Source organism: Microchirus variegatus (genome assembly GCF_963457635.1).
Source record: "Microchirus variegatus genome assembly, chromosome: 1".
NCBI lineage: Eukaryota > Metazoa > Chordata > Actinopteri > Pleuronectiformes > Soleidae > Microchirus > Microchirus variegatus.
Window position 1 is genome coordinate 21,959,567 of NC_139802.1, and position 27,235 is coordinate 21,986,801.

At 40.4% G+C, this 27,235-nt stretch overlaps 1 protein-coding gene across 1 annotated transcript in view; it reads right to left on the reverse strand.

Annotated features, from left to right (window-relative positions):
- rftn1b (raftlin, lipid raft linker 1b) overlaps positions 1 to 27,235 on the reverse strand; it is a gene marked incomplete at its 3' end in the record, with an annotated part of 118,307 nt that overhangs the window by 37,346 nt on the left and 53,726 nt on the right. Inside the window, exons 3-5 of the mRNA XM_083888575.1 lie at positions 18,774 to 18,882; positions 8,142 to 8,568; positions 20 to 223 (exon numbers count right to left, since the gene is read on the reverse strand). Coding sequence (XP_083744701.1) covers positions 20 to 223; positions 8,142 to 8,568; positions 18,774 to 18,882 — 740 coding nt within the window. The remainder of the gene's footprint in view (positions 1 to 19; positions 224 to 8,141; positions 8,569 to 18,773; positions 18,883 to 27,235) is intronic.

The window sequence follows — 27,235 nt, forward strand, 5'->3', positions numbered from 1 at the left end:
ACACCTCGCCCTGACTCACCGTTGACGTTGCCCAGGTAGAAGTATCCGTCCACCAGCGAGGCGCCGTTGTTGAAGTGCTGGGTCATGTGATCCAGCCAGTTGGCCTCCACGCCTTTGACGCCGTCGTCGCAGTTCTGAACCCGCAGCGGCACCTTGACGGTGTAGTACTTGGCCTGACCCTCTCTGACGGGCGGGTGGTTGTAGAGGGCGAGCAGTTCCACTCCTGAAGAAACAGAACAACAACTCTTGTGATAATCGTCGTGATAATCAGTTCTTTCCAACATAAATTTAGTATATGGATGCAAAAGCTCTATTTTATCTGCTTTCCCAGTATCTATCCAGCTACTTTTTCTTGTTCCAGTTGGTGAGAATTGAAAGAAAAATAACTCAATCTGGACAAAGGTAATATTAACAGAGTGGAAAAAGCTATGGTGTGAGGCAACAAATAAAGCTTTAATGACACAAAATCTGTTTAAAACTCAAACCATGATCCCATTCTGTTGTATCCTTTACATAACTTTGTGTTAAAGACTCCAGATATGGGATATTTCATTATTTTGTACGTCGGCATTATTCAATGTATGTACGAAAGAACCTCCATTTATTATCCTATTATGCAACTCCTAATTTTTTTTTAGGACTTTGAAGGAGGAAATAAAGATGTATGCGGTGCAATTCTGCATTTGTTTTGTATTAATCTCTGGTTTCCTATAACTCCATGGGATCCATATATACATATACATATACATATACATATACATATACATATACATACACATATACATATATACATATATAGGAGAAACTATCGTACGTATATATCATATCATGAGCAAAAGTCTTCTATGGAGAGCCATCTCAGTCACAATTAATGAATTATGTAATTACTTAATTAATTATTTTATTGATTAAATAAAGAAAGAATGAAAGAAAGAAAAACATGAATAAAAAAAAAAACAGAAAAAAAACCCCATAAATAAATAAATACGATTATTCTTTTCAGGGAACTTTTATTTGCTAATTACACTTTTATTTATTTCCAGGCTCTTTTTCCATTTACAATCATTGTATGCAAATGAGGGGGCGTGGTTAACCATAGATCCAGACCGAAGAAACAACAGCTAACCTGTGAAGACCTGTGAACAAACGTGAAGAGATTTGATCGCATTCGTGCTCCACGTCGCTCACGTATTCCTTTTAATCTTTCACCGAAGAGATGTAAGTCTGCCGTGTGTTGCTGCACTTGAAAGAGTTTCATTGTTACACATTCAGTTAATAGCATAAGTTTGAATAATGCATTAAAAAAAGAAAGCACTGCTGCTAACCGTTGTTTACATCAAGCAGAAATATACATAAGGCAGCGAGACTCGTGAGAGAAGCACGGGTGGCGTATGTCACTTCTCCCCTCACCGAATCAGAGTGGAACGGCTTTTATTTGTTGTGACGTGATGGGAGTGAAATATTTGCTCTGCTTGGCTACGGCAAAAAAAAGAGAGATGTGAGTGAAGTTTGAATCAGGAAGGCAAGAAAGTGATTCATATCCAGCACGGTTACAGTTCACCCCCCTCCGTTTTCATTCGGATGCAAATGTCGGAGACTGTCATACCACAAGTGAACCAGACGGATGAGCAGAATGTGCAGCGCAGCCACCCGCCGCCTCCTGTCCACCCACACACACGCACACACACATAAAAACACACACACAGAGAGACACACTTTGACGCTGGGTGCTGAAAGTGGCAGTGAGGGAGTCACGGCTCAGTTGCCTCGTTTCCTGCAGCCGTCCATCCGTCCGTCCATCCGTCCGTCCGTCCGGCAGACACCCAGGAAGAGATGAATCATTTATATGACCGTCTCTTGTCTGGCTCTGTCTGAGTGATGTGACAGCTGGCCACCAAATTCCCTAAATCTTATCATTTGTCACTCTTGAGGAAAAGGAAAAGTCGAATCACAGCGGAACAGTCACACACACACACACACTCACACACAGCCTCAGGCCTGCCAATGTTACTCTGGTTACAGCAAAGACAATATGGCGAAACAAAACCTCGGGAAAAAACCCAACAAAGTCAATTTCAACATGCATCTGTTTGGCAAAAAAAGATTTTTTTTTGTGTTAAAGGGACACTGTGTAGTATTTATGGGTTTATATAACCCAAAATCCACTTTTTTATACATATTATGTGCTCCTGCATTGTCTAGTCGCTGTATAATAGTTTTTGTTTAATTTTCGTAGTGTTTCAAAAAGTTCGCCATGTTTCTACCGGAGCCTGTAAGGACAAACGCGAGAGAACAAATCAAGCGTCTCTTTACTTGTAGCAGAAGTCCCGCCTCCTCTCTCTCCGCTTCGTCTGCTACGGCCGCGGTAGCTCCGCCCTCTCCCTCGCCTCATGAACCTCATCTGCTGACACGGAGAAAGACGACGAGGACGACATTTGACCGGCTGAGGATACTGTAGCGCTCAGGGAAGGGAGGGGGTGAGCAGAGCAGCAGGTCTTTGTTGTAAATTTCAGCCTCTCCTCTAGATGGCACTATAAACTACTTATTTCCCCTTTAACAGTTTGTGCGTTAATCCTCCTCAGCGACGACTTTTTCCCCACGTCCGATACCAAACATTACAGCCAGGGAAGTCTATCAACTCCAATATGATGACTCCAAACTGTGGACTGTGTCTCATTTGGCCTGAACATTTATGAATCAGATTTCATAAAAATGCTGTTCTCTTCGGAGGTTCTGCTCACATAACAATTCTTTAGTTGCCATAAATTGATTCGTCATGACAACTCGACATCTCGAGAGAATAACGGTGAACACAAGGCTCATAGGGAATCATTATATTTGTCTCATTACACTGTGTAATCACTTTCTTTTTTTCCCCACCAGGCTGTTAAAGTACAAATACTTTGTTACTGTACTTATAAGTACAAAATCTCACATATCTGTACTTTTACTTTTTTTTTTTAATCCACTACATTTCCTCGAAACTATCTTTGTTTCTCATTACTACCAAATACAATCAGAAGAAGAAGAGTTGGTATTATGGTCTGTATTCACATTTACAGTATGTAAATGTAAGTATGGACTTGGAGCAGAGACAGGAATTGAACTCACAAACTTCCAGTTGGAAGATAACTCCGCTCACTTTATTTTAATACTTTTACTTCTAAAACTCAAGTACATTTTATATCAGAAACTTATTTTTGATACTTAAGTACAGCAAATGTCATTTACTTTAAGACTTTTACTTAAGTATAAAAAAACATAGAGAAATAGGCAGATTTTGAGATTAATTTGAAATGATTTAACGTAAAAAACAACAAAAAAAAGAATGCCTTCTCCTCTACTCTTGGTGAGAAAACGTCAAACAATATTATAATGACTGAAAAACGACGTTAAAGATGAACCTTTTACAGATTTTACAGATATTTATTCACTGCTAACTGGATTCAACAAACTGGAGAAAGCACTTGGTGCAGTTTCCATGCTTTTTTTGGATTTGATTATCACCAAAAATCTCATTATTTCCTCCTTGGACCTCTTTTACAGGACATTTTTTTATAATCAAAAATCCCAAGTTTATTTTTAGTGTTAAGCAGCTCGTAAACAGACAAAAACGGGCAGAAGAACGTGGGCCATAAAAGCCAAAAACGATTGATATTAATAATGTTTGTGGAAAAATGTGAGCTGAGTGAGTGTTACTGCCAAAAACACTGCGAGTGTCGCTAATCCATCGACTGCCTGGCTTCCTAAAAATAGAAAATATCTGTCGACCTCTATAGTCGCAGTTATCTAAATTAATTTAAGTTCCTTTAAAACCACACAAATATTAATCGGTTTTATCTTTGGTTTAGTCGTTTCCCTCTCAATGTTTCCTCTGCATCTTCATAAAAATGTAAGAATAGAATCTCCCTCGGAGCACTTTCTCACTTCCTGTAAATGAGTTTCATCTGGATTTGACTTTTATGACACACCACAGTCATGCTTCACTTTTCATTTGCTCTCCCTCCCTAAAAATCCATCCGAGCATCTCAAGGTCCTTCCTCTCTTAAAGGCTCACTTTCCATGCCCGGGTTCTAGCTCCAGTCCCGGTGATGGCGACAGCGTCGGGGGTTTTATCAGCTAAAGGACGAGTGGTCGGGGACTTTCGCTACCGGCAGCTTTCACAGCGGCTCACCTCGAGATCTGAGGATTAAGCGCGGACAAGTACGAGGCTCTTGGGCCTTCTTGGCAGACTGGGCATTAGCAGAGAGGAACATGGGAGCTTGGCAGGCGTCTGTACCGCCCCGACTGTCACTGCTGCTGGCATTCAGATTCAGCATGAAAGTGTGGAGCGATAGAGAGAGAGAGAGAGAGAGCTGTGAAGCTGAGGGAGGAAGAGGACGAGGCACTGGGGGATTATCTCGCTGCAAAATGCACTGTAGGGAGGCCCAGATGGACCAGTGGGCTGTGGTCTGCTGTCACGCCAAGTGTGTGTTACTGCACGCAACAGAAGAAGACGCACACACAGAGACACACACCACAGAGCATTCATTATGCATCAGGCAGTCATAGGTGTTTTGAGCCTAATCGCATTACAACATGTACAGAAAGTATATAAAGACGCACACGAACGCACGCACGCCGACGTTAACGCTCCCTGTGGGAGTCTAATGCACAGTTTGCACATTATACACTCAGACGTGTTCGAGAGTCTGTAAGAGGAGGAGGAGGAGGATCGTTTGTGGGCGTCGCCATCTGTTTATCCGAAATAAAGTTGAAACACAGAATACACGCAAAAAAATGCGTTACAAATGTAACTCCCTGCTTCATCGACGTCGTGTGAGTGTACAGTTAATTTAGCACCACAGCTTTAATATGATCCTTTTCGTGTAAGGGATGAAAAAGGATTATTCTCCCCCCCAAGGCGACACATTGTCGCGTAAGATTGAGGCAACAGCGAGAAATGACAACATCCGCAGTTTGCCAAGTTGTTTGGAGAGGGGGGATCTGCGGCACCAAGCTGTTCTTCAGCACAAACGGCCAAAAGGAACGGAGAGACGACACTGAGCCAGACATTGGCTAAAGATTATAGATGCTGTCAAGTTTGAAGCCGCGGGGTTTACAGGATGGTCCAACTGAAGCCGGAGGATCTGGGATCAGCGGCTGGTTGTGGTTTAAAGAGGTCACGGAAGGTGTGAACGTGACAGGAGAAGAGATGATGACACAAGGTACAAGCTCTTAATGGAAGATGAGGAAAATGCCTTCAAAATACTTACATTTTTTGTTGTCCTGTAAAATACTTTCTTAATTCAGTATCTTTATTTTGTGAAAGTTGTGATGAAGTTTTTTAACGTTAAGTTCACTTTTAGGGGTCTAGTTAATTCACAACCCTTTTTTACTGAATGCAAAATGAATGAATAAAGAGACATTTAAAAAGGCCTTCTAAAACTTCAAGGATTTACAGACCTGTCTTTATGACGACAAGATGTTTTATCAGTTTGATGTTTTAACCTTTAGTGCACATATAGTACATTTGCTGTGGGAATAATACACAACTCCTTAAATGGACATCCTGGGGGTGTGTGTTTATAGGTCACATAGGTCTTATGTGTTGTCGAGTCAAAGTTATGATTCATTTTATAATGCGTTATTAGTCGTAGCAACAATTGTGCAGAAGTCACAAAATGAGAGTGTTTTTTTTGGTTCTTTTTCTTCATAAAAACGAGTGAAAGTGAACGTTGAACCGTGTCATGTTTCCTAAATTTCACAAATTAAATCCCGATGTAAAAAATTTGAGTACTTTTTTGCTGAGGTGTGTTTATGTAAGTTGGTTCAAATGATGTTAAAATATGGTACAGGGTGCTGATATTTGTCAATCGGATACTAAATGAATCTTCAACTATTTTTAACAAAGTTTTTTTTTTAAGAATGAAAAAAAACAAGTTTTTAGCTTCTTCAAAGTGAATATTTTCTTCTATTTTTTTTGCTCCATATAAAACAAATAAATCATACACTGAAAACTGAGGTTTTGGGAAACAGATTATGACATTTTATGAACCAAGCTTGATTAAACTAAAAGGGAAAGCACTTTTTTTTGAATGAATCAGAAATACACTCTATACATTGTTAATGTGGTAAACGACTATTCTAGCTGCAAACGTCTGGTTTTTAATAGAATATGTACATAGGTGTATAGAGGCCCATTTCCAGTGTTCTAATGGTACATTGTGTTTGCTAATGGTGTTAGAAGGCTATTGATGAATAGAAAACCCTTGAAAACCCTTGTGCAATGATGTTAGCACAGCTGAAAACAGTTTTGCTGGTTCTTTGACAAAAGCTAAATTATTATTTTGTATAAAAATCATTACAGCTTTTTGATTAATAAAAGTGTGACTTTTATTGGAAAACACAACAAACTTTTGAATGGTCGTGTATAAGTTGACCTGTGTCTTGTGTTGTTGTTGTAAAGACTCTTACACAAACTCTTAAAGGGATAGTTCAGATAAGCAGAACTATCCCTTTAATCCAGAAGAAGCCGAACCGCGCCTCACCAGCCTGAGATCTATCCACTGAACCCCCGAGTGACGCAGCAGCGGCTACAGCTCTTCACAGTTTGAAGCGCTGACCTTTAATTACCATAATTATCATTCCCGCTTTTATGCCGTGCTGCTGAATTTGTTGAGGGGACGCTGGATTTGTGTACCAGGAGCAGGTCTCGTGTCATTTAGAAAAAAAAAAAACCCTGTTAAATTTTTACAGTCGGAGATTTTGACCTTTAATTGCAGCCCCGGCAGCTTCAAATCTTTATTTTTAAAGGTTCAGTCCAACCGTTTAACGGAAAAATAAATAAAAAGGCATTTTTGAGGCGTTCGCTGTTGACATTTTCTCACAGCACAGCACCAGGAGATGATGTCTTTGAAAAAGGCTCTCGTCTCTCTCTGTGAATAACTGGGTTATTAGGACATGTACAGGATATATTTCTTAGGAAACACTGCTGACAGCGTACTTCAGGGATTAGCGACTGTGGGGCACTGTGTCTGGAAGAGATGCTGCTCCTCTGTGGTGTCAGGGAGCCACAGAGATACAATAAGAAGTATAAAAATATAAAATCCTTTTATTGTCACTGCAAAATTCACTTCTGCCAATGTTTCTGAAGTCAAACAAGTCAACAGACTCTAATGTTTTCAGTCATATTTCCACATTTCTAAAATTAATTCACGATTAATCATTCTTCAATTAATTTTGTGAAGAATTAAACAGATTTAAATGGTTTTTAATGTTGAAATAATCACCGACACTGTCTGTTTCCGTTCATTTGTGTGAGATCGGTCACATCAGCTAAATGAGACATCGTTGCCAACACAAGAAGTATTTAAACTGCAGGGAGACAAATGTCACGTGACATAAATGTCATATGACTAATGTCCTGCGTTTAGAAGTCGCAAAAAATGTGAAATGAGCAAACCTGGAGGTTTAAACATGACGCGGAATCAAGTTCAAACGTCAAAGGATTGTTTTTTGCAGTTAGAAGGAAAACCTGTGAATTTCTTGCTAACCCTAACACACTGAAACAAACATATTTAGCATGTTTGCAACACAATTGTTAGTGCTGGTTAACGGCGCCAAAGTTAACACATGACGTGTTTCCATGACGCCTGACCGGAAAAAGACGCTTGTGACGTCATGTTTACGTGACTCCCAACTCCTTTAGCGACGTTAGCGCCTCCATAGTCGAACTGGAGTGGTCTGTTTATCAAAGGAAAAGAGCAGCGCTACAAATAACCAGCGTACCTGTGTACTGCGTATGTGTGCCTCTGTTTTTAAAGTTTAGCGTTACTTTAGAGACTGATTTTAGCAATCGGGAGTCACGTAAACATGACGTCATGCACGTCTTTGTTTTTTTGGTCAGTCGGTTTCTAGTAGACAAGTTAAATGCAGAGACTGCCGGACTGATAAAGGACTAATATATGTATTAATTTAAACACCATATATAGTTAAATCACTTAGGGTGAATGAAATTAGGGTGCTGTCCCTTTAATCTATCCACACAACGTGTCAAATGTGTAGAACAATCTGAAATACAAATCTTAAGCCAAGTAAAAATAATAAAATGCTGCATTTTCATGTTTGTTTACGGCCATGTAACCATGGAGACCACTCACCATCGCCTCTCCGCAGTCGGTATCTCGGCCTCTCCTTGGTCTCCGCGGCGCCATCTTTGTTGTTGTTGTGACACGGCGAGCTCTCCTCCCTCAGCTCCAGGTCTAATTCCGATACCGGAGATGTGGCAGGTGACGCCTCGTCCTGACTGACCTCCGCTCCTCCATCTGAACGCTTCTCCGTGTTTCCCGCACTCGACGCTCCCTCGTCCCCGTCCTTGGCCTCTGCTCCAGGTTCTGCGTGGTCCCTTATGGGGCTGGAGGGGTTGGAGGGGCTGCAGGTGCCCAGGGAACCAAGCAGCGAGCTGGGGCTGGAGTGCAGCGACAGGGACGGGGTGTCTGGTTCTCTGATTGTGGTACACGGGGCCCCGTAGGGTTCCTGGACGAATCCCACAAACTTCACGCCCTGGTCGGCAGCATCCTGGATCTGCTGTTAGGACCAAGACACAAGATAAAAATTCAAAACTGGAAAGGAAAAGACAATATTCTCCTTTCCACTCTGACGGTTTTGATTTGATGAAAGCTGAAATGATGAGACAGAGAATAGAAAATGTGGAGATTTGCTTATTTTCATCTGTCTTTGGGGGTTTGGGCTCCAAACAAACATTATTTTTTCGCAGACTAAACAATTAGTCTGGTAAATGAGAAAGTGACAGAGAAATGTAAAGTATTTTTGCCGCATCTGCCGACTGAAATGCATTTACAATTGAATATGTTGGAGGAGAAGCTGCTGTTGAATTTAGATTTAGGTTTTAGACGAAAGGTAGATGGATTTACTATGACTGACAATGGTCAAATATCTAATATTAAGCTGATTTTTAACTTTTTTCCCCTTCATCTGCCAAAATAAAACCGTTTCATGAATAAATTAAACAAAAGAATTGCTTATCTTTCCTGACAAGTTAATGAACAACAATCTCTCCAATCTACATTTTTGGTCTACACTGCAGTGTATTCAGAATTTTCAGCAAGTATTAAATACATGAAACTACAAAACAGTAACGTTTTTATTCATTTTAGTGGCAAGGCAACATTTACCACTTAAGAAATGTCCCAATAGCTTAGGGGAGGGGCCTCAAACTCAGATGACCAGGGGGCGAACAGTCACAACTACTGCGCATGCTCCACCATTTTGGTCCCAAAGGGGGAGTGACCATCAACCACGTCACTCCCTTCTCTTATCTTATCTCTTCCTGTTCACACACACACACACACACACACACACACACACACACACACACTGGTGTTTATGTTGTATATAGTTGTGTGATTTTAGCTTTAGCAAGTAGGATTTATTGATTAAAATCACCAAGTTATCATTATGCTTTAATGTTCATTGACTTAGATCATTCAATTAACCTTGGATACTTAATGTTGATGAATCAAATTGTTTCATTGATTTTTGTTATTTGATTTAATAAATTGTTACTTTTGTTCATTTAAAGGAACTTACTGTGTCTTTTGTACATGAATATTGTGACAAACGGTGGTTGCGAGGGGTCAGTGCTCGGATTCATACCTTCATTACTGTTCAATTGGGATATCTTTGATATAGTCAATTACAGTGATTATTTAGACTGATTTTGAAAGGCATAGATTGATTGTCAATTCCCTGATTTCAGGGTGGTGCCCCAATCTAAAGTTAATTAATTATTAAACAAATTAATTAATGTTTATTACTTTATTTTTATCAATCAAATTATTGCCACTATTGTTGAACCACAACATAATGGTGCCCCGTGCAAGGGTTTTTAAGAAAATAAATAACCAAATCAATATTTGAAAATAATTAATAATTTGTATTAATATTTTCTGACCAATTACAAGTTGAATCAAAACAATTACCATAACTGAAAGTCTTCTTCAGCTCCTGCTATAGTAATACATACTTCCTACGTGCAATTGTCGTACGTGCAACGTACGACAATTTGGCACAACATTTCAAAATGAAAATTTGTTTTCATAGGTGATGATAAATAGTTCACACAAAAACATATTTGTGAAGCTGAATTCATCTATAAATCACATCAAAACAGACAGCAATATGAAATAGAATCAAAGAATTACATCAATAATAACACTGGACAAGCTTATGTATAATTTCATGTTGAATGTAATACTATTTCTTATTATTGTTATTATTATTAATATTAATAAAAATTATATTATTATTATTATTATTAATAATAATAATAATAATAATAATAATAACAATAATAATAATAAAAAATAATTTAAGACACAATTTAAAATGAGCTAAACTGAGAAACGGGATTTCAGATTGTCTGCATCTGTCCGGGCTTTTCCTTCTCGTTCCTCTCCAGCAGCTTTTTACAATCATACAGCTGTTGATTAGATTGGAGCGGCCACAGACCCATGTCAGGCCTGGGCCACATTCCAAATTCAACGCTCCACTCTTTCCTCCATCCTTCCCTCCTTCCCTCCCTGCTTTCTTATTGTCTGGCTTTTTTTATGTCAATATTAGGATTCTGCCACAAAACGAGATTGAAATGTTCACCATCAGCGTTTCAAATGACATCATTATCATTCTCCGTTCTCTGCGTCCCACAACCCTTGTGCTCCCCCCCTCCCACCTGCCAAGGAGAAGGAGGAGGAGGAGGAGGAGGAGCAGGAGGAGGTGGAGGCGCTCGTCTCTATTTTGAGGGAAGAGAATAAAAATCAAATCAAATTGCAGGTTATTCACTATGAAATTAAATTGGAAAAACAGTCACAATGTTTCCTGGCGTATTGTTTAATATCGGCGAGCGCCTCGCACATCATATTCCTCCCGACCAATATATTGAAATGGAATTGCCCGAGATAAAAGAAAAGCAAGGGTTGTATCTCATTTAATGCTAATGTGAGCAGTCGAGAGAGAGGGACAGGGGGGAGACGGAGAATTCAAATCGAGGGCCGTGATAATTTAATGTATTTTTTTTACTGTCGTTACCAATATTATTTTATTATAATTTCACCACATTTGATAAAAATGTGTAGAGTACATGAAAAAATTAGAGTAGGGCTGGTAAATCAATCTAGAGATGATTGCCAGGGTCATGTCGGGGTTTACATCATGTCACATAATGTCTCTTCCTGGTTTTCAATAATCCAGCTCGAGATGAAATTCTGGAATTTAGTGGAGGCTGTGCACAGAGAGACGCAGTTGTGCTCTTTTTGTCGCTTAAATTTAAACGCCTTTTTCATTTTTAGGCGGATTCCTCAGGGCTAACTACTCAAAAACAACATGAACATGTTTGATCCATATCAGATGTTTTTTTTTTTTTTTTTTTAACACATTTTTTATTTAATTTCAAAGAGAACATCAAAACAACAAAGAAACAGCAGTGTCAGAGGGATACAGGACTTTTGTCGTAGAATTTCAATGAGTTCAACTACATTCAGAGTCTCCAGTGGCATCTCGGCAGTGAGATTTATAAGTTGTCCATTTGTCCCATTTAGTGTTGAACTGAATTGTTGGAGTCTCAGTATATATGTGAGTTTTTCCATATTGTATATCTCCTCGACTGTATCCAACCAGCTCCTCAAAGTGGGGGAGCCTTCAAGACACCAGTTCCTAGTGTTCACCTTCTTGGTCGCAGCCAGAAGTATTTTGACCAAATATTTGTCCTCACACAGTACATTATTCCTTGTCAGGTTACAAAGATATAACACCTCAAATGACATTGGTAGTTTATATCCCAGTATTTTCCCCAATTCAACCCATATATCATTCCAGTATTTTTTTTACCTTACTACATTCCCAAAAAATATGTGTATGTCCTGCTTTCTGTTCCCCACATTGTCTCCAGCATGCTTGTTGTGTGGATAAGAATGTGTTCTTAATTTCAGGAGTAATAAAGAATCTGACTATATTTTTCCAGCAGAATTCTTTCCACATCCTGGAGCTTGTGGTGGTTCGCTGTATATCACATATGTTATACCAGTCCTCTTCTGTTAGCGGTGTCTTACTCTCTTTTACCCATCTGTCTCGAATATATCATTTGGAGGTTCCTCTGTTATTCACTAGGCCTTGATATAATAAGGAAATCACTTTCCCAGTGTTATTTTTATATGCCTTACATAATGTTACAGTCACTTTATTCAGATCTTGGGGAAGATCTGGTTTGATTTCTTTCTCAAAGAAATCTTTAACTTGGAGATACCTAAACCTGTCAATATCCTCCAATCCATATTCCCTCTTGAGATTCTGAAAATCTTTAATTTTGCCCCGTCAATCATTGTACACAGTGCTGTTATACCTATATTTGTCCAGCGTTCAAAACTGCTGTCATTTGCCCCTGGTTTAAATTTAGGATCTTGGGCTACCCAAGTTAAGATTCTGATTCCCCTCTCTAAACTGTATTTCTTAACCACTGTAAACCATACATCCAGAATGAATTTAGTCACTGATGGAAGCATCCTCTAATATTTCTTAAATATATCCCTGTTTGCTATCATGTTGTGGATATGATATGCCTCAGTTTTTAATTCAATTTCCTTCCACCTAGCAATGTAATCAGAGTCACACCAGTACACCAAAGGTCTCATTTGTGCTGCATAGTAATATTCTAAAAGATTTGGTAGAGCTAGACCACCTTTGTCTTTGGGAATCTGTAGGGTTGTGTATTTTATCCTGGGTCTGCTTCCCCCCCAAATGAAGCGTGAGATTTTTTTGTCCCATTCTTTAAATTGTGATTTGGGAATTTCTGTTGGTAATGCCTGAAACAGATATAGGATTCTCGGCCGTACATTCATCTTTATGTTTTCAATTCTGGAACTGAAATCCAATGTCAACACTGACCACCTTTCCATATCTTTTTGAATTTCCTGATTCAGTGCCCTGTAATTAGTTTCATATAATTTTGTCATATTTCCTACTAGAGTCACACCTAAGTATTTTATCGTTTTTGCATTCCATTTGAATTTGAACGTTTGTTGTATGACCATATCAGATGTTTTAATCGCAAACATTACCTTAAAGTGTCTAAGTGTCCCAAAGCAAAGTCAGCTATTATTATTATTCCATTTTTATCTGATTTTCCAACCACCAGAGGAAACTGGCGTAACACTCGTGCTAAATGTACCACAGTCTGAAAACCATGGCCTGAACCGACAATGACAACAAAGCAAAAAAGCAAAAATAAGTGATAATAAGCATAAACTGATGAGTGATTGATCAAGTGTTTATGTTGAGAAATGGGATTTATTATTAACGGGGTCGTTCGCTGCCTTCTGGAACTGTAAATAGTGATCGGTGGTTACAGTTAATTATTTGGTCAAACAAAGAATAAACTAAATAAACTAAATGCTTCTGTGTTTGTTTGAATTCATTTTCTATTACAGAGTTGGATCTTTTCAAATCTTTAACTCCTAAAACTTGACTGAAACACAGTAAGTTCTCAAACTGTGGTACTAACGACGACAACAAAGCAAAAAGTAAAAATAAGGGATAATAAGCATAAACTGATAAGTGATTGACCAAGTGTTTATGTTTAGAAATGGGATTTACCATTTACTGGGACGTTGAATGCAACTCGCTGGTTACTGGAACCATTCACAGTGGATGTTTGTCATTTTATGTAAATCAGTGGTTAGAGTTACTTTTTTCACATTAAAATCATTACGATGCTTCTGTATTTGTTTAAATTAATTTTCTATTACAGAGTCTGAACTCCTAAAACTTGACCAAGTATAGGTGTAGGGCTTTTATTTTCTTTTTTTTGTCCATTTTATTTATTTTTCTTTCCATCCTAACATCCCTGTTGTTGTGGGAATGAGACACACATCTCACATTCACACGTGTGATGATTGAATAACACATTTATCTCTAGAAACAGGTAGAAGTGGCCCTTTAATAAAGAAGAACTGAACTGCCCTGAAACTTTATTTTATCTTTGTCAGGTCGGTTACACGATCAATATTCTCTCGGAGCTCAGTCGGCACAAGGAAAAATGTGTCCCAAGCCGCACTGAAGTCTGGATGTCAAAGGGTTGACATAAAATAAGGACAAGACTTTGTTGAAGTCTTCCAGGAGTCATTTCCCTCTGAACACGGCGGGGAGTAATAGAATAAATAGAGGACAAAATCGCAAATTAGTATTCGTCTGATCTTCTGGATGTAAATGAACAGGCCGTGGCTCTGGAGGAACCACCTCAGGTCAAGGAAATGAGGTTTTCGAGGTAACGGAAAAGGGGAAACTCCATGCATCACACCACTTTTCTCTTCATTAACCAGATTGATGCGTCGCACAAAGTTGATGAAAAATATTCCGGAAGCTGCATCCATTTCATTCTGCCCGCGGAATATCAACAGCCTGCGGAGGAAAAACCCATTTCAGTTTTGACTTCAGACCACATTCCCCCCCCCCCCCCCCGAAAGTTATTAAAGTGGCACCAGGAGAAGAGGTGTGAAGGTCAAGATGAAAACCCCCGGAGAGAGAGATTAAGCAAGGGAGAGAGAGAGGGATAGGAACAGAGATTGAAACTGTGCGACGGAGAAGGAAAGAAAATGAGAGGGGGGTGAAAAGATGAGAGGGAAAAAAGAGGCTGAAGGGAATGGACTTTTCTTTTCACTTCTACACCACTCATCCATGTCCACTTTCTTTTTTAATAGATTTCTAGCATCGCCTCCTCCTCCTCCCTCTCCTCCTCTTCCTCCAGCTCAGTAGATTAAAATGATAACCAGCCGTAATGAGGTCCTACAGGACGGCGGTTGCATGACTAATCGAAGGGCAACATGTACAGAAAGGTCCAGGAGCGACGCTTCAAAGGCCGAACACGGCGGTCTGTAATATACAGATTACACCGGAGAGCTCCAGTCGCCAACAAGAGAGCCAGAGAGAGAGAGGAAGGCGAGCTTCGTACATATTTCACCGTCGTTTCCACCCACAGCGGTGAGACTCGCCGCTCAGCTGAGTCTGTATCAGATCTGAGGATGTGATTTCATCTCCTCTTTGAATCATATTCATTCATTCATTCACACAGCTTCATCCTCCACATGGCGGTGGTGGGTGGCTGGAGCCAATCTCAGCTGACAGCTGGGTGAAAGGCGGAGTCTAAACCCTGGACCGGATTATCCGTCCATCCAAGTGCTTTTATGTTAATATTCTTTAAAAACAGTGACAAACAAAGGCGTTTGGTTCCTGCATGACGTGAATGCTAACACTTACCCTAACCCAATTGTCCACAAGTCCACTACAGTACCCGTACTCAAGACCCTAACCCTAACCCCAAACCATATTAAGGGTTGCGTTCACACCAGCTCCTTCTTAATCAAACCCTAATTTGTTTGCTCGTAAAGTCCGGTTTGTTTTAGGGAGGTGTGGTCGAGCAAACCGGACTCTGATACGCATCAACAAAGCGAACACCGGTCCGCCAAAAAACCTAGGTCTCATCGCAGGAAGCAGTCTACGACGCAGGGCATTATGGGTAACGACCACCTAAACATACACTACTGTTCAAAAGTTTGGGGTCACTTGTCCTTATTTTTGAAGGAAGCACAGCTGAAAAGCGAGTTTTCTTGTTCATTGTTTGTCTCCTCGTCCTCCTGAGTAAGAAGTAGGGGGAATAGGTTTGGTTCGTTTCACTTACATGTAAAAGTGTGAAAGCGAATACGGACCCGCCGAATGTTGTGACCCCCAATTGAACTGAGTCCCCAATCGTTTGGAGTCTGGTGGAGGTTTGAAAACAACCCTAAGAATAAATTGGGTCACAGGTAGAGCCCGGTTTTATTGCAGAGTGTCTCTCATCTCTGAGGTAAAATTCAAAACCTGCTATTACCTCACCGTCCGTTCTAATTACAGCAGGAAAGTGTGCTTCAGCAGACGCTCAAGTGTGAAGGGCAGGTAAAAAGCAAATGTAAATGTGTGCTCAGTCGCTTGGCGGTGAAATATGCAGAGGTCTATTTTCTCCAATCAGGTGTCTCACTCTCTCTATTTTCATCCATTAATTTCATATTTTACCTTTTTTATACCCATCGTACTCAATGTGCGTGATGTTTTTGCCAATGCATTTCTTATCCTAACACCACTGAAGTAGGCGCTGGACACACTGGTGCGCTTAGTAAGTCACATGCTATGTTAGAAAAATTAAGCAGGTGATGCAAAATAATGTAAATAGTGCAGTAGTCTCTAATTTGTCCTGAGGACAGATTGTAGCGCTGCAACTAATGATTATTTTGTCCATAAAATATCAGAAAATATTCAAAAATGTTAATTGGAATGATGAAATGATGATTTGATTTGTCCACAAAACCCAACGATGAATAATTCTTAATAGCCCTAATGGATTGTGGTCATACATGGTTTTAAACCACCTCTGAATGTGGTTTTTGGACAATCGGACGACCTTGCACTTGGACACAATCTGTCACCGGACAGAATCTGTCCCAAAATAAAATGCAGATTTCTGCTGAGCTCCTCCACTCCACAGCTGCTTTAATTGCTGCTAGTTTCACACCAAAATACACTCGGAATTAAACCGTGGCATTTCATGACAAGAAAATTATGATCTATAAAAGCTAAATTGACAATGTTGGTTGCTTTTGCCTGGAGCTAATAAGAGCTTGAAAAGCCTTAAAGGGAAACAGGTCATAAAACGCAGCAGCAGCAGCGGCGTCGGAGGCCTCTTGACACGGCTCATAACGACGGAGCAGGAACAACATCAAAAGTTGTAAAGTTACCACTAATTTATACCTGACATATCCTGAAATATACACGTCGTCACCGCCCCCCTGTTCCTCTTTATTAGGTTTTAAAAGTGGCAATTATATCTGCGCGAAAAGCCCCGTTTTATTGTCACTCCTCCGACACGAAGCATGTCGCTGACAGCTGTGCTCCGAGGATTCTGTGACAAGCTGCCATTAAAAGGCTTCAGTGTGACAGCGGTGCATGCAGCGCTGGCAGTTTTAGCCATGTGGCTGATTCATTGGAACGCGGTTGTAAACAAACATTGTGTGCTTTCAATCTTCGCACACGAGTGACACGGCGAACAAAGCCATTTCAGCTCGCTGGAACATCTTAGTCTGAGGAAACAACACTTTCTCTTCTCTTTCCGCTTTGGCTGCTCAGTATTTGATGCACGAATCTGCAAATCTCTGGCTACATCCATGACTTTTCATTTGAAAATGGTGTTTTCACATAAAAACAATCTTTTTGCAGTGGAGTGTATGAGCTCTGTATCAGGAAGCATTCGTTTGCATTCATCCAAAAAAAAAACCTGTGACCATGTGCATATATCAGAAAGCTGATTCTGTCCTAGTTTCAGAGCGTTCTACCAATAAAGAAAACAACACAAATGAAAACTAAGAATAAGGATTTCTCTCTTGAGACGAAACAGAAACTGGAAAGTTTATGCCTATAATAACAACCAGTAAGGTAAGTAAACTGCGTCATTGTGTCATGAGTTATATGCTCCTTTCCACCTAGAGTAAAAGTCCTCGTAGTATCGAAGCTTTAAAGCTAAAACAGAGTCAGCAGCATTTTTGAAACTTAGAAAGTAGAGCAGAATTTAAGCTTTTCTTTAAATAACAAAAGGTAGCCTCTAGAGTAGAGTAGCCCCAACCATTAAACTAATAGCATAATAACCTATAAACAACAACTTAAAATGTTTCCCATTGTTTTACATTCAATTCAAAGTGTCTTTTCACAATATTATGCCTAATTGGGCTCCTCATATGGGCCGACTCTGGCCTACGGGCCATACATTTGACCACCCCCTGCTCTAGAGAAAACCGTTGAGAAAATAGCCTATACAGTTCTGTTTTTTTTATCACTCTGGCATTCAAGGATCCCCGTAAATGTTCTTGTTTCTTCAGTGTCCACATTGTGTTTGAGCTTAGAGAAGCAGCTTATAGGAGATGTATTCAGGGAACCTTGCAAACTGCAGTCCACTAGCCAAACACTTGCTGGTGCTGCGTCCTTGTAGTAATGGACGCACTATAATTAATTAGTCATACGATCATTTAAGAAGTTTGAAAATACACTTTATGTTTAAAAAATCGATCACAATCATTGATGCAACAACGTTGTCGGATATTTTTTCGGTGTGTATCGGCTTCTTCACGATTTAATTTATTTATTTATTTTTTTTTACAATCACACAGTAAAAATCGACTATGTCGTCACATCTGTTTACATACTCCTTTTTGCCTGAAAGCATAAATTCTGCTTCAGATCCGTCTGCTGTCAACACTAACCCGCTATTTTCTAGCCCCCCAAAAAACTGGGTCTAGAACTTATGAAAATGTTGCTGGCTCTATCTCTATCTATCAGCAACTTGCTTCACTACTGGGGGGTTCTGCTGAGAGTGAAGCTTAGAGGAGTTGTTACGAAATGCATTCATGGAACTTTGCAAATTGCAGTACACTATCCAAATGCTGGTTGGTGGAGTTATCTGCTTCTTCATGCGTGAATAACTTGGGCAATAACGTAACAATAACAGGAATTATAACAATAATAATAATAATCAAAAGGTGATCAAAAATGTCCAGTACACCTGAATGGTCACATGATGTGATGACACAGATCTGAAATGGATGTAGCCTCTGTCTCACCCCCTCCCTCGTATCCCTCCTCACCCCCTGCTGGGCACAAACTGACAAAACCTTCATCTTGGCATCTGTAGAGAGAAGCCTTACCTTCTTGACGTAGCCCTGGATGAGCTCCGGGGTGGGCACCTGCCCGGCAGACAGACACTCTTCCAGCTGCAGTTTGTACGCCGGGCCGAGCGGCTGGCTCCTTTCCACCCTGAAGGCACCACATGGGGGGAGAGAGAGAGGCAGAGTCAGTTTCAGCCTTTCAGCCAGACCAGACAAATGCTCAGGACACACGAGGGTGGCCATGCATTCACACACACATCCCACCCCCTTCCGAATCACAGCCTAAAATTACTAAATCACAATCCCAGCACACCCACAAACTGGGGAAAGGGGGGGGGGGAGTGGGGGAGTCAAATCTATAATGCAAAAATAAGCTCCTATCAAAATATTACAGTGCATCGGGAAGCTTTGCTAATGTCATTACCGCCCTGTGGGAGGCAGGAGACAAATACAATAAAACACTTCAGTGAGACAAAGATCCACACAGATGAAAGCAAACACATGGAGAGCACTGAAAGCAGGAAATTCAATACGCCCCCCCCCCCTCCCCTCCTCCGCATTGAGGGCCATCAGTATTTTTGAGAGAAGGAAAATCTATTTATATGGTGTTGTATTTTCTTTTTTTTCCCCCGTCCTCTGGAGGAAATCCCAGGGCTCGGAGGAGAGCGATGCCCCCAGCCTCCACCTCCCAGCTTCTCATCCTGTTGACAAGGCGAAGACGCCCTTTTCCTCTGTGTGTGTGTGTGTGTGTGTTCTCTGCGTGAGTTCAGACTTTACATGAACACCTGATGTGCAGGAGGCTAAAGGATGCATGTGTGCATGCTGGTGTCTCTATTAAAGGTGTTTCTGGGTACGTTATTGCACCGATTTTTCTTTCTTTTCGGTCACAGTTCACCCGAAAACAACGACTTGTACTCGTAGTTTCAGGACAATAACGCTTGTTCGCTATCTCGCCACAGTCGCTGCTGGTGGTTGCATTTCTTTTTTTTTATTAACATAAAAATGAAGATTTAGTCGTTTCCTCCCATTTTTCCCTCGTCTTTATCTCGCCTCATAACGATGAAGAAGAAGGTCAGTCTTATCTTGCGGAAAAAAAAGAAGGTGATTTATATGTGTTTCCTAAAATGTCAAACTATTTACTCGGTGATATTTGTATTTGGGAAAAAATGCTTTCAAGAAAAATGTTCTTTTATCTTCGCTGTTGTTCACTTTGAAAAATGCTGATTAAAGGGGAACAAGCAGTTTAGGATTTCCATAAAGTCATGAGCAGAATATCAATATTCTTCAAAGGCTTAACTCTTACACTTGGCATTATTTACATCCTCAAACATTTTCCTATTCCTATATTTCAGTTTGCTTCAGACCAAATTTGATCTACTTAATTTGTCTGTCTGTTAATCGCATAATAATCATCCAACAGTTCACTTGATGGTCTTCAAACTTCGCAGGCAACTTAATAAGGAAACCAGTGTATGCGGTACCAGCTTTGGCCGTGTTTGGGTGCGAAATGCAAGAGTTATCAGTAGAAATGTGACAGATATTTCAATTATGACTTAGGCAACTATGCTATTAGGCTAACAATATGCTAATCTCTCCGAACTATGATTACAACAGCAGTATTTTATCTTCATTTTCAAACCACACATATGTCAATTAATTGTCAGTTGTATAGCAAAAGAAGCTCTTTGAATAAGTTCATGTTTTCTTTCAGAATAAAGGCTCTGAATTCTGGATGAAATATGTCATATTTGTGAAGATAAACAAATAATCTGCTATGCTAGTGGACCACTTTTGGCCCACGAGCCGCCAGTTGCTGACCACTGCTCCGGTGTTTCTTCGGTTTAATTTTATGCATCTTTTGTGAAGGGCTTTGTTTTTGTTTTGTTTTATCCTGTGAAGCACCTTGAGTTACATTCAATTATATTTGAAAAGTCTGAGTGGATGAATGATGGATGGATGGATGGATGGATGGATTGATTGGTCGCGGTCCTGAATAAACATATTAGTCCTATACAGTCACCAGTTCAATTCAATTTCAAATGAAAGTTGCATAGCGTCAAATGACAGCAGACGTTATCTGGAGCCACCACACCGCTCCACTGTCACCGACACTCGTCACTTTGTGTTTATCACTGTCGCAGCAGAAAACTGGGCCCAAACTGAATAAATCAGCACAAACTTTACATCACACGCTCGTCGCCGAGAGCGACAACAATCATATTTCAGAGGAGCATTTTCTTCTATAATCGTTTATATGCTTATATGCAGCACAATACGCTGTACTTATACTATGTTTAAGGGATGCTCTACATGCTGCAGGTCGAAAGGAAGCTTAAATAGATAATATGACGAAATAATATGATGAAAAATTCCAGTTAATTTGTTCAAAGTCTGGCAATTTAATGGAAATGATTCAGATGATTTTTGTCAAATTACGATCTGGCACTTGAGCACTATAATTTCATGCTCTGAAGTGTTTGGCACATACATCTGGCGTGGTCACTTCTTTTCAAATGGTTGGTGAATCAGTCTTTTTGAAAGAAGCGTTGAAAGTGGACGAGCATAAGAATACAAACGGTGCACTCGGTGTCCTGGAGGGAGGCCTCGGGTTAAAAATAGCAGCTGCATCACCTGCGGTCCAGTCCATCTTCTCAGTGTGAAACGGTGACTTTTCATGCAGCGCTGGCTGTCAACCTCCAAGGCCTCACGTGCTTAGACGAGTGTCAAATGCCTGCCTTGCTCGTTCCCCCCATACCTGGAGCTAGCTCCCTCCTGAGCTAGCACACCTGCTCAACCCCCCCTCCCTTGTCTGCCTACAGATGGGTCACATGCTTTGTTTCACTGTAGAACATCTTGTGTTGGACTAATCATTCCCCAGGATCTGAACATTCACATGGTAACTGCACATAATCGGTTAATGGCTTGCTCTGGGATTTGTTTTCGCAGTGCACAGTGGCTACATCACTTATAAACGGGTGTCCAGTTGCACTGTGTTTACTGTGGTATGAAAAGGGGGGGGATAATGACGTTTTTTTTAACGCTGTAGTTGCCTTTATTTAATGGTGAAATTTCTGCTTGCGTATTCACAAAATGACCACAGAACAGAGGGCTCACCTAATAAAATCTACACCATGTTAAAAAATGCTGTGTGTTTCCTACTTTCTCAACGTTAGAGAGCATTTTATGACTGGAAACCGCTTACTCACAGCACCAAATTCCATAGAGAAAAGCGTTGATTTTCACATCAAGGCACACAGGAAGTGTCGATGCACCACTGCCTCCATCGCTAAGGTGAAATATGTTATTTTCTGGTTTACGCGTTTGAAATCCTTCATTCTGATTGACACGAGTGACATAAACTCACCAAATGACCACAGTAAAACATTAACTCCCATGTCCACCGTGAGCTAAAAAAAATGCTGATTTTCTCTTTGGAGTTTGCTGCAGAAAAGAAAGCAGCGAGACTTTGAGTTGACAGTTGGATTATACTTGTCTTTTCTCTTGTTTTTTATTCAGTGAGCCTTTGGATAAATGTGTTAAATGTACCTTAAATAAAGAGCCACATCAGAAGGAGTTATTAAAGTAGAGTCATAAAAGCTCATTTTGACATTTTCTGTAAATGTGACTCAGGAAAATCTCTCCTAAAAATCTCTGGAGTGACATTTGTCTTCTCGCATTCAGCGTATAAATTATTACTTCAGCAAATTGCTTGAGAGGATGTAAATATCACCAAACTACAAGAACTGGTGAGAAATGCAAATTCTTCCCTCTTGTACTTTTTGCCTCAGAGGTAAAGTTGTGTCCGATTGGTCGCTCGCCTCCATCTTGAACTTTTCATCAATTGCAATGATTGCAGTCACAGAGCCTGTAACCCATGTTCAGCGCTCCGTCGCCATGGAGCTTAATAATAAAGTACACCTCTTTTCACACATTCATGAGTAATTTCACCACTGCACAGCGAATACTCTAATGTGCCTTTTTTCTTTTTTAGTTTTTATTTCCACACGCCTTTTATTTTCCACCATCTCCATTATCGCCATCTTTTCTCCATCTCCGATGCTCTCCAACCTCCACCCGTCTCCCTCTCTCAGCCCGAGAGCCTTGTAATTACCCAGTAATGATGAATATATCCCATCAGACTTTGCTTGCTGAACTGTAACCCTATTCCATCACAACCAAATTGAACATAGGGAAATTTTGACAGATGACATCTCTACATTTTCAAATGCTCCAATCTATTCTGGAAGTGTTTCTTCTTCTTTTTCTCCTTTCCGATTGTAACATGGAGGTCACCAGCAGTGACAAATTGCCATCCGAGGTTTCTGAAAGTACAACCAACTTATGCCTGTTGCATGACAGGGTCCTCACATTCGCAGATGACACTGCGTTGTATGTACATGACCTCTGTGTAGGTGTTGACAGTGAACGGCATCTCACAGCATGGTTACTTTATACTACAGAAAATTTAAATGGATTTTGTCCACAGTGTAACTGTACACACATGCTAAATAAAGACAGTTTTTGCTTTTTTGGTCCCTGTACAGTCCTGCAAAGACGGAACATGTACATAAATGGCCGCTCACATTCACTGGAACACCTACAAACTCCCTCCTCATTGTCTCCTATCTATTCTGTAAGTTTTCTTTTTCTTCTTCTTTTTCTCTTTTCCTGTCGCCGATTGTAACATGGAGGTCACCAGCAGTGACAAACTGCCATCCAAGGTTTCTGAAAGTATAACCCACTTTTGTCCGATGCACGACAGGGTCCTCACATTTGCAGATAACACTGCGTTGTCTGTACATGACCTCTGTGTAGTTTTTGACAGGGAACAGCCTCCTAAAATGGATGTACTGTACACACATGCTAAATAAAGACAGTTTTTGCTTTTATGGTCCATGTACAGTCCTGAAAAGATGGAACAGATAAATGGCTGCTCACATTCACTGCAAGATTTCTGGGTCTGACACCAGAAGAGAAAGAGATGCTCTGCTATGTGGGCTGTCTCATTTCCTCTGGGGGGAGATTTGGATTCCTCTTGGGATGGTGCTGTTTTGAGCAGCTGTCTCCAGACAGTCTTGACAGACTTTGGAGATAAACCCCAGGTCCTGTTTATGGCTGGGGCCTTCAAAGGATGGGTAGACTACTCTGCTCTTTTCACTGAAGATTTTCTCTTTCCTTTATTTGTATTGTAAATATCCAATTCAGTCTCCTTCTTTCTCTCTCTCTGCCCAGCTGTGATGGTGTCTTTTTCACTGGAGCAAGACAAGTTTGTCATCACAAAATAAAGAAGAAGAAGAAGAGATAGACAGCTCAAACACAATCAATATTCCAGTTGTCCTGTTTGGCAGCGGTGAACAGTGTTTGGATTGTTTTCACAAAAAATTCAGTGCATGAGCAAAGGGGAGCCTGAGGTGTTCTACGCAGCAGCATGGGAGGTGATTACTAATGGACACAATCTGCAGGAAGGAGAGGGCAGATAAGGTGTCCTGCATTTCAACAACATGACCTTTCTAAAATGTGGTGGGTTTGCCTCAATTTTCCCCCTCCCCGATCCACAATCTGTGCATTAATGCATCAGAGTTTTATTTTAGGTCATTTCCTGCATAGAAAATGAGAACTGAGCACCCGGTCCATTTTCCAGGCCACACTTTCCGCATCTGCGTGTCCTCCGAGGTACGTTATGTGATGTGAATTTCGTCATTTGCCCATTTACAGATGACAAAAAAACCTCTTTGCGTGGTACAACGGACGGATGTTCTAACCACGGAAACTTGCGTGAGGTTTAGAGAGAAGAACGACTGCCAACACATTTACAACTCTGCAGTCACATAACACAAGCGAGTATGCATGTATGGAACCGTAGACTGAGTCATTTTGGTGCGATTAGAACAATAAAAAGGCTCAAGTGGACATGGAACATGCAAAGGCACAGATCTTTCCTGGTTTAGTTGTGAGTACAGAAGATGAACAGCTGAGTAAAGCTGGTTGAACAAGAGCATAGATACAAAAAGGTAGATATAGATGTCTTTAAATACTAAGGTTTTTGGGTCGAGGCTTTCTGTCTTAAGCTCCTAACATTACAGATTCAGCAGCTTCATACTTTGAAAAACTTGATCTCCAGACTTCTCAAAAGCTAAAAAAACAGAGTCTAGAGATGCAGAAGTATGTTTCCCTCAGATCACTTGATTTGAGTTATGCTAAAAGGTTTAGAGCTGAAACGATTAATCGATTATTAATTGATTACTGAATTAAACTCAACTATTCAACTATTTTGATAATTCGTTTAAAGCCTTTTTCATGATTAAAACAAGATTTCTGATTATTTTAGCTTCTTAAATGTGAATATTGTCTTTGTTTCTTTGCGCCACATAACAAAGAAATCATTAAAACTGAATCATTTTGGTTTGTGGACAAAACAATTCATTGATTAATCGAGAAAATAATTGGCATATTAATCTTTTCTGAAAATAATCGTTAGTTGCAGCTCTCAAAAAGGTTATTATGGAATTATCAGTCAACGGCAACGTAACATATATGGTGTATCACGGCTTACATACAACATCCGAAGAATGTTTCAGTAAGAAACGTCCTGTTTTCATCATTTTTCTCTTTCAGATTTGGATCAATTTTAGCTGAAAATCACCTACTGGTGCACTTTACACCACAGAAGTAATGAACACAAAAGACTCAGCTGATTGATTTTTAATACACTTTTACCGTTGCCTGTGCTGTAAAGACAGCGTTTTCATGTCACGCCATCGCACTCAAAGCCTAAAAGAGTAAGGAGGTCTAGACGACGACCATTGTTGCATGTCACTTTCCATCTCTGTCGCCATAGCAGCTGATAGAAAACACCACGGGCCGCACATTTATCATCATATAAAAAAGATTCATTACAAAAACAGCTTGAATGTCATCTTAAATGGACCATTACAACGTAAAGCTGTTTTTTTTTTTACGGTTTTCAGCTTAATTATTGATTAATTATGCTCATGTAAAGCTGTCGTGTGATGAAAGACTGGGTTTTCATTCACTGAGTATAATAAACTTGCCCATAAATTAAAAGGGAATAAGTCTATTCTCCACTTCAGAAAGACAGCCTTAGTCCCTGTTGTTCCAACTACTTCAGGTTGTATGTTTTCCTGACAAGCAGCATCTTGAGGCAGAGGGAATGTGGTTATTGTTATATGAGCACGCAGTAACCATAAGGACGACGATCAAGGATGTACATGAGAGTCTGGTTTCTTTTAACCATGAACACAGTCTTTTCTGTCCATCCATTAAAGGGTGTGGATGAATAGTCAATAATTCATTTGATTATACAAGCGCAAACTGTTCATGCGTGCCTATTTGTGAGTACATTAAAAATGTACATTACTAAGAAACTGCTGCTTCTGTCTCTGTTTTAGCTTAGTTCTAGTTCTGACTGCTACAGGATCTACGGAGTCGTCGGAGGTTTACATTTAATTCTGTGGTGTTGTGTTGTTTTTCGAATCGTTGGGGAGGGATTTTTTCTCTCTGACAGCTCAGACAGGTCAACATAATGTTAGCATTAAACCGCAGCAGGACGTCCTCACCACAGCTGTGTTTTCTGCAGCACAGCTCAGCTCTCTCAGTGTGGCAGGGTGTTTACCAACGCTGATATTACAGCCTGTTTTTATGTTGTTTCTCCTTTAGTTTTGAACGGATGTTGGACAATATTATTTAGTTAAAAAGTCCAGCCATCCCAGAAAGCATCCGGATGTGGGCAACTTCTGGCAATAATGTGGCGACACTGGCTTTCTGGCAAATGTGGCCTGAATATCCTCAAAACAAATGTGGGTCTTTTTCTTGTGGTACTTTGGGCAATGTGTAATCTGGATGTCACCCCTAAAGTGGGCCACGTCAAATAATAAATATGGACCGGATACCTTCAGACAAATGTGGGCCACCTTTGCGGTAAAGATGTGACACAGTCACCGACATGTGGTGATGCAGTGGCCAGCGCCGTAGCCCAGATCTGGCAAACGGGAGCGGAGTGGCCATCAGTCCACAGACAGACGGATATGGGCCAGACCAAAATGTCAGATACGGGCCCGAGACTGGGCCACAAGATGTTTGCTACCTGGGAAAAACCATTCATCCTTTTACCCACACTGTGTTGAGGGAGGTAGGGGAAGCTGGAGCTAATCCCAGGTAACATTTGGTGAGAGGAAGTGTTCACCCGTGGACAATCCTCCCACATTCATTGAAAAAGGGACTTCATTATAAAATATTACTTCAACAGGGAACATCCAAATTAATTGAGTTCATTTAAAGTAAGGAAGTTATGGGAAAACAACTTCATAGTGAAATGTCTTCCTTGCCGGTTACAGCCTCCAACTGACCTAACGCCAACTGGGATTGGAACCAAGAAAACACATTTGGCAAAACTAGGACTCAAATTTGACTGATGCCAATGAATAACTTTGTAATTAACCGTTTTAGTTTTAAACTTGAAGTTGATGATAGCGAGACGTCAG